Consider the following 14256-nt stretch of genomic DNA (forward strand, 5'->3'; position numbering starts at 1 on the left):
TTATTATTTTGTTTGTTCGACTTAAAAAAACGATAAAGATCCTCTACGGCTTTAACCAAATGCATTTCGTTACCAACTTACCATATCTTTCCGTAACATAGATTTTTTCTTGATTTATTATTAAAAAAGGTAAATTGCTGAAAACTGCTCTCAAGTTTTGGACCACTGTTAAAATTACCTTTAAAGTTTGATATTATTACCTTTCCTGAATTTTATTACATAGGTTTAGAAACTTTTTAAAAAAGACATTAAAATATCCAAAATACACATGTAGTTACTTTGTTCAAAATATTTATTTTCTAAGTTTTCTCTGCATAAAATGTACCCAAATCCTTTAGATCTCTTTTCTGAAATTAATTTATTTTCTAAATTTTCTCTCATATCAATTACTCAACTGTAAAGTTGTAACTTTAAGTTCTCTTTGTTTTAATAAAACTTATATTATTTTTTTTTCTTTAGAACCAACCTCAATAGTAATTATATAGATATTTTAGACATTTTCATTTAAATGATTCTAATAAAGGTGCATCTGTGTTAGAAAATTCAGAGGTTGTTATTACAATTACCAAACTTTAGGAGATGTTTAAGCAAAGATTCAAAACTTGAGGGGAGGTTTCAGAAATTTACCCTATTTTTTTCATCGTACTAAGGGTGTTCACGGGTCGGGTTGGGTTGGTTTGAGTCATTTTTTCAACCAATCCGATGTAGTCGGTTTACTCATTGACTAAATTGAAACCGATTGACCCTGAAGCAAAACCAACCCAAACATGAAGGGCCGGTTTATCGGTTTAGTCGGTTTTTATATATATTTTAAACTAAAATATCTATATCTAAATATCTATTTATATTTAAGTTTATTTCTTTTTAGTTTTTATGCAAAACAAAAATATATATTTAAATCGATTAACTTTTTATGCAAAATTGATTTTTTGTCAATATATATTTAAATTTATACACAACTGAACTAAATATTGTACCATTGTATTATATTTGTATTGGTTTTACGTTTTTAGTTTTTATTATAAATTACCATTTTTTTGAAAATTCAAACAAAACACAAATAAAATATATCAACATTTAACATATAGGGTAGGGACTAATTAATAATTACTTAGAAATATAGGATCGGTTCGATTCGATTTGGCTTATGAAAACCGAAACCAAACTAAATTATTGATTTATTTTTCATACAAACCAAAATCGACCAATTTGGGTTGGGCCGGGCCGGTTTGGTCGGTTTGATCGATGTGAACACCCCTAATCGTACCTTTTCATTATTTTATTTGCTAAAATAAAAAGTAATAAGTCATTCAGTTAATCCTGTTCAGCCGTTACCAAGTGGCTACTTTTTTTTTCTTTTCATTTCTTTTTGTTTTTGAACACTCTTCTGCACTTTTCTTTTTGTTCGGCGTCCTACATTTCCCTGCCCTTGCTTCCTATGCAATTCAGCTGTTACTTTCATTGAGAATTTCGATTCGCCTCCTTCGTCGCCATAGCAACTGCCATTTTTGGCGCCTCTGCTTTCGATATCTCCTTTTTCATTCTCACATTTTTCTTTTCTATTTCTCGTTTTTGAAAATTTCGATGTCTTCTGATGTCAACTAACGATTCCCATCACCTACTGCTAGGGTTGGACTACTAAAAAGAGAACATTTCGGTGCGGTTTCAAGAGATCTGTACTGTAATTCACCTGGGCTCCCTTTTGTGTAACATTCTTCAATGGTAATTATGAATTGAAGCTTTCTTCATTTTGATCTTTAGGTTTTGTGTTGACAATGGCTTTGAAGCGGGGTTCCTCCGGCGCCAGCTTCCAGTTCCAGAGAATCAGAGGCGGTGGTTCTTGCTTTCCAGTCGCAATTCTCCTCTTTTTTTCAGTTTTCGCGCCAATGCTTTTCCTTGTGGGACGAGGATTCCGCACGCCGATCCTCACTGGTTCGTCTAACTCTACTCTTGTTCTGCCATTTCCATTTTATAGATCTTGCAAAACGGGTTGCTCTTTCTATCTACTCTTGTTCGATCTTAGCTCACTTATGATTAATTTACCCCCTTCGACACTGGAAATTAGAAAACTAGAAGTCTACTTGTACGCATAGAAAAATGAAGCAATATTCTTCTAGTGCAAAGTGTTCCTTTCTCTAGGACTTCTAGTTGAAGCGACAAAGCAAACAGAGATGAAGGGATCTCTTATTTTTTATTACCAGTCACGAGTGTATGTGAAATTTTACATTTTTTTGCTACACATTCACATTCTACTTGTTCTTTAGAGTAACACTATATTGCTAATACGGAGAATTTGGTGCTGATTCTGCTGAAGGGAGGATTTTATTTTAAATGGGTGGAACGATGGATTGTAGAAAAAAAAGGAATATATCTTTATATAGGAAAACTACAAACATTTGTGAATACTAGGAGCTTTAGAGAAAGCCACGATGTTCTTACAAATCATTAAAGAAACTGTAGATGTTAAGTAATACCTTCAAAATGGCATTACTTATGATAAAACACAGATACAAGTACATACATGCATTACATGTATAAACATACAAAGTAGGCATCTCACGGTGTGAGGAATGTTTTTTTATACTTTCAGGCATGAGCCTTGAGATGCTTTCCTCGATCCTTTCATTGAGGCATTTTCCTTCAGCCTTGCCTTAAGGTGAGCCTCGAGGCATATGCCTCGTATGCTTTATAGAGTACTGGTTTATGAAGGACATTTTTGTTGCTTGAGTCATTTTTCTTTTATTATTATTGAAGTTTTGCTGAAACAAGCTAGAAATCCCATTAAGAAACGTGCCTCCTAATTGTTAACATCCCTATCAATTTTAGGCTTTTCCCCTCATTGGCTATTCAAACTTCAAAGCTGTGCCTAGGGTCCCTTGGGCCAACAGAAAACCTGTCTGGGCGTCATACTTTGTTACCAAAAGAATCTCCTTGGCTATTCTAAGCTAATACGAGGCAGAGACCCAACCATTGGCCCATAAACCATACAAAAACCTCACCTGATTGTTGTTGCCAGGTATAGACATGATGAACTTTCAACCCTTTTATTATGCCCTTTCATGCACTCAGCCCCTAGCATAATTGGGAAGGATTTATCTAACAATTAAAGTTGCTGGTCTGATATTAGTATTCACCTGTTTGCATAGCTTATTGCCTCCTTGATGTAACTTCTTAACCATTTACCTAGCAACTTGTTGATTGCTTTTTACAGGAGAGGACCTATTCAACCATGATCAACTTTTGTACACATCAGGGACCAATCATTCATGTCATATTATTTGTATTTTTCTTGGACCACCAATAGTCAATTTCTTTCCGCCCTTTTAACTGTCTTTGAAGTTCAAACCAGTAGTGAAATATATTAAAGACATATGGTAGATGGTTTGATTTGATTAAGATTGGGCCACCGGTAGGCAATTTCTGTCCATCCTTTTAAGTGTCTTTGAAGGTCAAACTAGTAGTAAAAATATATTAAGGACATATGGTAGATAGTTTGATTTGATAAAGTGTTTCAATATAATGTCAATTTACTCCATTTAGATAAATGACCTTTCCTAGAACTTTCTAGTTTTCTACTAAACCGTTCTCTGATCTGCTATTTTCTACTAAACTATTCTAGCACTAGACCCAAATAATATTGGATTTGTAATGACACCAAGTGGCAGATGTCAAAATCAAGAGGCCTCAAATCCCTATAAGCATCTCATTCTTTGGCTTAACTAGAGACTAGTTTGTCTTGGGTATGAAAGTGAACTTCACAAAGAGCAACTTGCTAGGTGTCATCAAAAGCAACTCCCTGAGGAAACTAGTTTTGAATTCAACCATTCAACATGAAAACTTGATCTTGTGGTTTCTTTGTATCCATTTTGGAGCACTAATTATAAGTGAAGTGGGTGGGGGGACTCCACTACAGTTGAACTAAAAACAATGGTTTTCGGAATACAAAAAACCAGGGAAATAGGTGTGAGAAAGTCGGTTGTTGAAGGCGACTCCAAAGTGATTATAAGCTGGCTAAAACATGATGGAAAGATTCCATGGATATTCAGAAATGAGATCAAGAAAATTAAGCACATCACAAAAGACATCCAGTTAATAGTTCAGTGGACTCCAAGAGTAGCAAATGGGCTTGCGGATCAGCTAGCAAAGCAAGGGGCTAACAGGGAACAATGTTTCTGGGCTCTATTGTAAGATTGTAAGGCAAATATTGGGTGGAATGTTATTGGGCATTTGGGGTAGCCGAGGCTACCCAATCTCTGTACTAATTCTCATATCTTTTCTTTAATAAATTTACTTTTACTGATAAAAAATAATAAAAGTGGGTGGCATCTGAATGTAGGCAAATTAGAAAAGACATTGTGGACATTCATCTTCCCTTTTTTATTTTCTTGCATCATTCACTTACCATAACATCTCAGGAATTAAGCATAGAACACCATTCATCATCTTCCCATATTCTTTCTCTTGAGCTAATACCAACAAGAATTTTGGTGGCCAAAGATAGATGGAATAACAAATTAGAAAAGACATTGTGGACATTCATCTTCCTTTTTTATTTTCTTACATCATTCCCTTTTTTATTTTCTGATGGAAAATGTAATTTTGGGGTAAGATGAAAGAATTAGATACTAGGGTGTCTGTTGTCATGTCATTAGCAATGTTTTAAAAACAGTCCGGGAATCAGAATTACTTTGGCCATTGGTTTGTGGGTCAATGGTTTGACTGTCCGGTCCGAATGGATCAGCCCGTTGCAATTAAAAAATAAAAAAAATGACCAAAAACTGTTGTTCAAGTCGGACGGGTTGATGGTTCGATCACCCAGGTCAATGGGTTGCTAACCAAGTCAACAATTTTTTGGCAAAATAATCGTTCAGGGGTGAAACGGAACCAGTTGCTTGACCACTTTTTGGGTTGAATGTTCCGAACTCTAGGTCAATGGTGGTTCAAAACCCGTGGTCATTAGTATTTCTTGGTCCATGGGTTAGAGATTATTTCTTAGCAAAGTGATGACTTAGGTTTGGTGACCCTTTTTCCCCCTTTTCTGTTCACTCTAATTATAGATTTTTTAGCATGTTGATATCAAGGGCAGAAGGGTTAGAGCTTATTTGAAGAAGATGGGGAGTGAGGAAGGATGAGACAGATATTACCCATCTACAATTTGCTGATGACATCATTTTATTTTACAAGGATAAGGGAGAGGTAGGAGCATGACCTCTCCAATTCTTGATTAAGTGTTTTAGACTGAAAGCCGATCTATAAAAAGCTGCATTGCAAGCATCAAGTTATGTTGAGTTACGCCTTGAATTCCAGTTTGCGCCCTGCTCCTTGATCTGACTTAAAGCTTAAGGGGAAGAACCCTATTGGGTGTATTTGTATTTGCCGCACATACAGAGAGCTTTGGGCATATTGGGTGCTAGGGTCTTGTGAGGCTACTCAATTCTGTACTTCATTTTTACTGATTTAGTAGATTTCTGCTCTTCCATCAAGACTTTTCTAAGAAACTTTAATCAACTAATTTGTGTGTTATGTTCTCCAGTAGTGCAGGGAATCCGGGCCCATCTGGTATTGGAGGGGTGTTTAGGGACAGTGAAGGCAAGATCATTGGTCTATATTCAGGTCCAATTTGGAATGGGTAATTCCCCAAGGGCTGAGGTTATGGCTGTCAAGGATTGCAAAAGGCAAAAGATCTGAATGTGAGAAAACTGATTGTAGAAGGTGGTTCAGAGTTAGTATTGGAGTGGTTGCGAAGGGAAGAAAATGGTTTCTGGACTTTCAATAACAAAAAAAAAAAAAAGAGATTCAAGTGAATGACTCAAGATATGGAAGTGCAGTTCAGTAGGGTTTAAAGGTCTGCAAATGATCTTGCTGATGTCTTAGCAAAACAAGGGGTGGGGAGAAAGTTTACTTCTCCCTATCTTGTAATTTTTAAATATTTCTAATGAAATTCTGTTATTGATAAAAAAAAAACTTGTAAGATCCTAAAACTAAAAATGAGAGAACCAAATCGGTATTTGTTGTCACATATTTGTTTTCTTTGTAAAGCTAGTGGTGAAGCTACATTTTATTTGCTAATCTTCTGTCCATTTATCTCTAAGGGAGTTCCCCCCCCCCCCCCCTTTTTGTTTTGTTTTTTGTCTTTCCGGTCGTAGGTGGACACCTCCTTTGGTCTATTTTGGAGGAGAGGAATGCAAGGATTTTTAAAGAAAAGACAAAACCGAAAACACACTGGTTGAAAATATTTGTGTAAAGGTAGCCCATTGTAGTTTCATCCTTGACTAGGCACATTTCCACTATCTGTTGCCCCACCCCCACTAAAAAATAAAATAAAAAAAAAGAAAAAAAAAACAATCAAATTATTGATTGATGCAGGTTGGGCTAGAGATGGTTGTGGGAACATCGTAGCCATATATTTTTTTTTTTTTTTGTATATGGAAACTCAAAAGGGCAGAATTATTAGAATTATTGCAGGGAATGAAACTTAGCAAATAAACTGCAGATGTATTGATGTAGAAGGCGACTCTAAGGTTGTACTGTCCAAAATAACAGCTTAGGGTCTTGACAACATTAGACATTGAGACATTTGGCGAGACAAGTGGGAGTGAGTTTTTGTTGGGTCCAGTGATCAACAAATAGTCTAGCTGACGAATTAGCTAAATAAGGGATGCAAAGGGAACAATTGTATTGGGGGTATATTCCCTTGGGTTCCTGATTGTTGTAAGCCAAAAAGGAGACAAAAAAAAAAACTTGAGCAGTAAAAACAGCTTATAAATTCATCCCTGGGCCAGATGCCCCCAAAATTAACTAATTTTTATTTACCCCATTTCTTGCTAAGGGTTTTAAACTTTGGAAATGTGATTTCTCTTGTGGTTCTTTGACAAGAAACAGAAAGATATTTAAAGTCAAGTAAAAGCCTTGATTATGTCGTTCTGTGAATGCTGCAACGTAATCCATTAGTTTTATGGTTTTGTCACTGAAGGGATTTAGGAATTTTAAACCAGAGGGACTTTATATTTTAGGCATCAGTGTAGATACTATGGAACACTATAAAGGCCTTATGGTAGCATTTCATCTTTTCTTGTGCATCTATAGATTCTATACTTGTATGTTGAATGAAAGCTTGTTCTTATCAGAAAAAATTCATAGATCTAGATGAGTCCTGCTGTGCTACCAAAAAGTATGATATATAAAAAAACCGATAATATGAGATTTTGTTTAGTTAAAGTGTTTTAGGTATGCCTTTTTGGTACCGTAGAAATTGCCTTAAAGGATATATAATTATCTATACACTTCATTCTGGTAACCTGCAAAACAAGAACAGGTTGTTGTGTCATATCTTCTTCAACCCACTAGCTAGCAGTACAGGCATAAAATCCTCTAGGTATCTGCACTTCAATCTTATCAACTTTTTCTCTAGCCTTTGAATAATTGGAATCCAGGCATTCTTTGGAGTTTGGAGCTTGGAGCCTTAGCTCCAATGCAAAGTACCAAATATGTAAATGGAATATTTTGCAATGACACATGATAAATAAACCATGTTCTTCTAGGGCTGCATTTTCCATCTTGCCAATGCCGATTGCTATTTTCTAATAATCTCTTCCAAATTAATCTTCAACCTTGAAACTGCTTAAAAGTTTTTTGGAATAACTCCAAGTTTGGAGCTTGATACCCATTACCACTTTCATACTGTAAATGTGAGATAGCTAGACCATGCAGCTTTCTGTTAATTTGTAATAAAGAACTTTTATTATAAATGATCAAAAAATGTACAATGTTCTCTTCTGCAAGTTCCTAGTGGGAAAACAGACCCCCCAAAAAATCAACACATTAAAGCCCAAACAACTATCCTAGAGGGCCAGTCCCCCAATACTCCATCCATGGTCATGCTATTTGCTAATGAGATAAGAATCTGGATTGGATATTTTTTATTCCCCAATTGAATTGTCTCATTTCAATCAATGGTGGTTTTGGTTTGATTAGAGGCATCTCACATGTCACATGTCTTGTGCTTAGAATGTATTGGCATGCCTATTTTATCCCTTTCAATTTTCCTAGCAAAACGACACCTCAAAACATGGTGGGTGCTTTTATCAATGTTGTTGTGTTCCTTTTTCACTTTTCCGTTGTACATTTTCCAGTTAAACTGATGGGAAATGACCATCTCTATCCATTATGCAGATGATAACAATGTTCAAAGTGGCTCTAGTATGCAGGTAGCTTTTTGAGCCTTTTCTGCTTCTTCTATTACATATGTTAGTTGGCCACAGTAATTTTTATTTTTTATATTTTCTGTTTCAACATTTTGGGTAAATGTGCAGAGCATTGATTGGAGAGAACAATCGGCTGTGCAAAATGTAAAATCCATTTTCTCGAAAGAGGCAAGTGGGAGTTCACAAATATCAAATGAAGTTTATTTCTATGATGCATAATCTGATTGTCCTTGCATTCACAATGGTGCCTGGTCAAAATGATTTTGTTAGATCTAGTAAGACTAACTAAATAGATATGACAGGTGATTGATACCATCAAAGCATACACAGATGACATGGGACTATGGAGTCTTGATTTCATTAGAAAAAACCATCAATCTTCTTCATGGAAAGTTGTTGGGTTGGAGAATTCTAGCCAGAACAATGCCACCTATATAGAGGTAAAGGCTGACTATCATTTTGCATATGTTTACAAGTGTTACCACTGGTTTCTATACATAGTTCCAGTTTTTTCATGCAAATCTTAGAATTGTCTGTTAATCTTTTGGTTGTTCTTATCTTCTGTTGCTGTCTTTAAAGCCAAACCAACCGGTTGTAGTTGTAGATCGAGAGACTCCACAAGTGAAGCAGGGAAGTGTTCCTATAGGTAGTTATTCTTTTATTGGTGATCATTTATTTGATCTTTTAGTTTGTTTAGTGATTCAAGCAGTTATTTTTAAGTAAGAATCTTCTATGGGTGCAGGTGACCGCTCTCAATTTGTTGATACACCTGCAAAATTAGCCCGCCGGGTAAATTTCCTGCTCCTTTCCTTTATTTGTCATCTATGGCCTTAGTTACTCTTTTTCATGACCTGGATGGTTTTATCATATCCCTAACATTTAAGAGAAGAAAGTCTGTCACATATTATTTGGTTTATCCACATTATCGGTGGTGCCTTATAGCTGCATCTATGTTTTGCTTTTTCTTAATCACCATGCATGTTTTGTTTAATGGATAACTGTATATACCATTTCTAATTAGTTTAAACATCATCTAGCAATTGAGAGAGAAGAGGCGTGAAAAGAGGGCAGCTGAATTGGTCCGCCTGGATGATGAAGTTAATGTAAAACTTGAAAATGCTGCCATTGAACGCTCAAAAGCAGTTGACACAGCAGTTTTGGGGAAATACAGTATATGGAGGCGAGATATTGAGAATGAGAATGCAGATACAACTGTTCGCTTGATGAGGGATCAAATGATCATGGCTAGGGTGTATTCCAGCATTGCAAAGATGAAGAACAAGCTTGAACTAGATCGTGAACTACTAGCTCGTCTTAAAGAGAGCCAGCATGCCTTGGGGGAGGCAACTACTGATGCAGATCTAAGTCGCAGGTAATTATAGTTTTAGGTACTCAAAATATTTTGACATTGACATTTCCTGAGTGTGCTTTCATCTTCATGCCCCCCTTAATGGCTCTGGAATTTGTATTCCTCACACATGATTAGTGCACCTGCTAAAATCAAAGCTATGGGTCAAGTCCTGGCAAAAGCAAGAGAAGAGATTTATGACTGCAACTTGGTAATCAAGAAGCTGAGAGCAATGCTTCAATCAGCAGATGAACAGGTACGGAGCTTGAAGAAGCAGAGTACATTCTTGAGCCAGTTAGCTGCAAAGACAATTCCAAATGGGATCCACTGCCTTTCCATGCGCTTAACAATAGCCTACTATCTCCTCCCTCCTGATAAAAGAAAGTTCCCTAAGAGTGAGAATTTAGAAAATCCAAATCTCTACCACTATGCCCTTTTCTCGGACAATGTCTTGGCTGCATCAGTCGTCGTCAACTCAACTGTCATGAATGCCAAGGTAGGAAGTCTTTCTTTGTCCTTCATAGATTGAAATATGGTTCATTTATTATGAGTCTTTCAATGTTATTGTTGCTGTGGCTAAATTAATTTCCCTCCGTTGATTTCAGGAGCCAGAGAAACATGTATTCCATTTAGTTACTGATAAATTAAACTTTGGAGCCATGAATATGTGGTTTCTGTTGAACCCACCTGGAAAGGCCACGATCCATGTTGAAAATGTTGATGACTTTAAATGGCTGAATTCATCCTACTGCCCAGTTCTACGTCAGCTTGAGTCTGCTGCCATGAAAGAGTACTATTTCAAGGCAGATCATCCCACAACTCTATCAGCTGGTTCTTCTCATCTGAAATACAGGAATCCAAAATATCTTTCAATGCTGAACCATTTGAGATTCTACCTTCCACAGGTTTACCCAAAGTTGGATAAGATCCTGTTTCTTGATGATGACATTGTGGTCCAGAAAGATTTGACAGGTCTGTGGTCTGTGAATCTTCGTGGAAAAGTAAATGGTGCAGTGGAGACCTGTGGAGAGAGTTTCCACAGGTTTGATAAGTATCTCAACTTCTCCAACCCCCATATAGCAAGGAACTTTGACCCAAATGCATGTGGCTGGGCATATGGGATGAATATTTTTGATCTTAAGGAGTGGAAAAAGAGAGATATAACTGGGATCTACCACAAGTGGCAGAACATGGTAAGTGAATGGTAGTTGCATTTTTATGGTTTTTATTTCTCTACAGTCACAACATGCATGCATGTATATAAACATGCAAGGAAGAATGCACAATCATCAGTTGTATTTGTTTTATTTCCTTTGCTTGCATTAGAATGAACAAAGGGTGCTGTGGAAGCTTGGAACATTGCCTCCTGGACTGATTACATTCTATGGACTAACACATCCGCTGCAAAAATCATGGCATGTGCTTGGGTTAGGATATAACCCGAGCATTGACCGGTCAGAGATTGAGAGCGCAGCTGTAATCCATTATAATGGAAACATGAAGCCGTGGCTGGAGATAGCAATGAACAAATACAGGTCATATTGGACTAAGTATATAAAGTATGACCACCCGTACCTTCGAAACTGCAACCTTAGTGAATGAACAGGTAGAAGGAGCCCGGATGGATACCACTAAATATGCAGCAAATACCCTATCTCCTCTTCCACCAAGAGATCATTCTGGTCTGATTTACTCTGCTTAAAGAGGTCGATATTCCTGTGCTACAATTCTTGGTAATCTTCCCAACTATTGGTTATTCTTATGCTTCTTTGATTCATTTTAATTCATTTCATATTGAGCATTAATGTGTTCCATTTCTTCCCTTTGGTGCAAGGGTACAAGCTCTTTATGCCTTGTCCATATATAAGAACGCCATTGTGTATTTGGTGGGGCTTGAGTTTGATTATGATTATGATTGAAAGGATAGTCATATCCTAGGGATTTGAGTTCAGTTGTTTTTAATTCATGGAAAATGGTTTAACTGCCTTGTAAAATGAATTAGCATCAAGTGGTTGTTCTGGACCTTGCCCCCTCCCCTCCAATTTTGTGCCTTTTTAAGCTTAGATGATAATCTGTTTTTTCTTGGTACAAGATGCATGACATTGTTTCCACCTGATAAGGATAGAATGGTCACAATGAGCAACTACTGTTATTGGTAACGTGTGTTATGCCCTCACCCTTTCTTTCCCTCCAAAGAAGAAAGGAATAAGAACGAATAGGAGCAGCAAAATTTGTTAGTTAAGTGGCTAGAGCAGAGGGGTTTCAAACGATTCACGGATCTTTCACACAGCACTATGACATGATTGTCAACTCTGAGTTCAACATGAATCTCCTCGGTTTGGTGCCATGAACTGCAGTTCATGTGGAAAAGTTTCCTTCTCTCGGTTGTGGTGGTGCCCGGAGGTGGTATTTGCACATATTTGGTTATTCCTTTTTCCTGTATTTGGTGTGATTCAATGCCTTTGACCATCAAATGTAGATTGTTTTTCTCCCCGAAGGAAACTGTTTTTGATTTTCAATGAAGTGATTGCAGGTGGTTAAGTTATCAATTAGTTTATTTATCCAGTTTTTTGGTGTAAACAAATCTTCAAGACAAGGTTGAAAGTATCGGAAAGCCAATTTTAAGAGATTATTGGGATACGTTTTAATCTTTTAGATATGCATGGATATGAACGAAAAATCAAGATACGAATCAATATGCCAAAAACTCAAATAGATCCTAAAAAATAGATTAATAACGATAATTACAAATTTTATGACTGTAAATAACTTATTTAAATGTAAACAAATATAATTTAATGGTTGATGTAAAATGTGAGATATTGGGACACAATTAATAACCATTGAAAAATAATGGAAAAACTATATATTAATTTTCAAATAATTGATATATTTTTAATACTTATTAATTTATAATTAATAATTAATTCTAGCATTTATCAATAAACATGGAACATCCATTAAGAAAAAAATAAAAATTTATATGACCATATCAAACAAAGTAGTGTGGTTTAGAACCTAATGACTAAGGTTCGAATCTTGTAATCACTAAAACTTGTAGTTTTTATCCTTACAATTATAAGAGCTAAAATTAGTGGCTAATATTACTGATGAGTAACAAACGTTAAAGAGAGAGAATCATTAATTAATGAGAGAAGATTTGAATTAGGTGCTGGAATTTAAATTCAAATTGTATAGTATTGACCCTGATACTATACAAATTATATCATTAACGAAAAATTAATGATAAAAAAAAACTTCCGAAATGAATCAAGTGTATTGGACTATTTCGGATGGGTCTGTATCGGTTGATACCTTACGAAATTTTGAATCTTGCTTCAAGATAGGACCTACTAATTCACAATGCTTTGGAATTTTAGAAAATACAACATTATGTATAGTATTGACCCTGATTTCTAAGTGTTACAGCAGTAGGGATACCTTATGCTTGCCCTCTTATATTACTAATGCGAAATTTCGAATCATACCATTTTTCCTTGAAAATGACGATGCTTTTCTTTCTTCTTTTTTTTTTAAACCAAACAATGCAAAGGAGGTTGATGATGCACAATCTGGCTGGTCTTAGCTGTCGATGATCTTGCCTCTGAACTGAGTAACAGGGACCTGAAACGGAAGGAGAAGAGAAGCTTTGGGGAGAACCCGGCGTAAGGGCTCTGAAGTTCAAGTTAGAATCTTTCAGAGGCAAGATAAACCAGATAGCACGAAAGTTAGCATACCTCGTTCCTGGGGGGTAGAAGCCTTTTATAACCACCTCGCGCACTCACTTCCAAGCCTCCGTCAGGTCGGGCATGATTACTTCTGAACTCCTGCCAGTTCGGGTGTCATTTCCTCTGGCCGGACAGAACCGCCACAGTTCCTTTTGTCGGAGCCGTCTCTGCGGCTAGTGACGACGGTTGCAGGTGGCGGTGGCAGGAAGCCATTTGAAATGCGGCTGCCAGGCGTCAGATCCCAAATCAGTCAGGTGCGTCGCCCTTGGATACGGACGTCCTTGGTGTCGGGTACGTTTGGCTGGCCTGGTGCTTTGGAAGTGAAGTGTTGGAGTGGTGAGCGAGGTGTCTTGAGTTCGGTTTGGAGTGTTCCGAGCTGCCATGGGCCAGATCGGGTCAGCTTTGTGAGGCTTGGGGCCCAGTATTGGTCGGGCTCCTTGCAGGGAGCTCGGGTTCTTAGTAGGGAGCTCGCTCTTACCGGGGAGCTCGGACTCCCAGTAGGGAGCTTGTTCTTAATAGGGAGCTCGGACTTAGGGAGCTCGAGTTCTTAGGGAGCTCGGACCTTTAATAGGGAGCTCGCTCTTAACAAAGAGCTCGGGCTCCTAGTAGGGAGCTCGGACTTAGGAAGCTCGGGTTCTTAGGAAGCTCGGACCTTTAACAGGGAGCTCGCTCTTAACAAGGAGCTTGGACTAAGTACAACGGTCTGGAGTTTGGGCTCGGTAGTGAGTTCGGACTTGCTTCCGATGTTCGCTTTGGGCACTCTACTGTTCCGAGCTGCTTGCCTTTGCCACGTGTCGGGCGATCGCGAGGTCGGGCCAAATTTCCCTTCATCAATTGCCCCCCACTCCCTGCGACAATGGTTCCGTCTTGGCGCGGGGAGTTTGCAAGGTAGCAGGAGGGTTTTGGTCCGTGCTGAGCGCGCTTGCTCTAATTTGATTTTCAAAAAAGGGCGCGCGTTTGGGAGTCGTGACGACAG

The 14256-nt window shown here is 37.5% G+C and overlaps 1 protein-coding gene across 11 annotated transcripts; it reads left to right on the top strand.

Moving 5' to 3' along the window:
* The first annotated feature begins 1346 nt into the window (after window positions 1-1346).
* On the top strand, window positions 1347-11640 carry LOC104596227 (polygalacturonate 4-alpha-galacturonosyltransferase-like). 11 transcript variants are annotated; one of them, XR_016080819.1, is made up of 12 exons: window positions 1347-1681; window positions 1762-1932; window positions 8173-8207; window positions 8313-8372; window positions 8507-8644; window positions 8784-8850; window positions 8947-8993; window positions 9242-9576; window positions 9691-10048; window positions 10158-10745; window positions 10879-11285; window positions 11387-11615. XR_016080819.1 is itself a non-coding variant. In XM_010257298.3 (11 exons), the coding sequence occupies exons 2-11, from the start codon at window positions 1776-1778 to the stop codon at window positions 11152-11154; spliced, it is 2079 nt and encodes a 692-aa protein (XP_010255600.1). In that variant the 5' UTR covers window positions 1347-1681; window positions 1762-1775; the 3' UTR covers window positions 11155-11640. The 11 variants fall into 11 exon arrangements, 9 of the variants coding, with proteins under 9 accessions (XP_010255600.1, XP_088751814.1, XP_010255602.1 ...); XR_016080820.1 differs by having other exon boundaries at window positions 1382-1657; XM_010257298.3 differs by having other exon boundaries at window positions 8929-8993; window positions 10879-11640.
* Window positions 11641-14256: the final 2616 nt, after the last annotated feature.

Source organism: Nelumbo nucifera, chromosome 1, assembly GCF_055504915.1.
Source record: "Nelumbo nucifera cultivar China Antique chromosome 1, China Antique-T2T, whole genome shotgun sequence".
In the NCBI taxonomy this organism is placed as follows: Eukaryota; Viridiplantae; Streptophyta; class Magnoliopsida; order Proteales; family Nelumbonaceae; genus Nelumbo; species Nelumbo nucifera.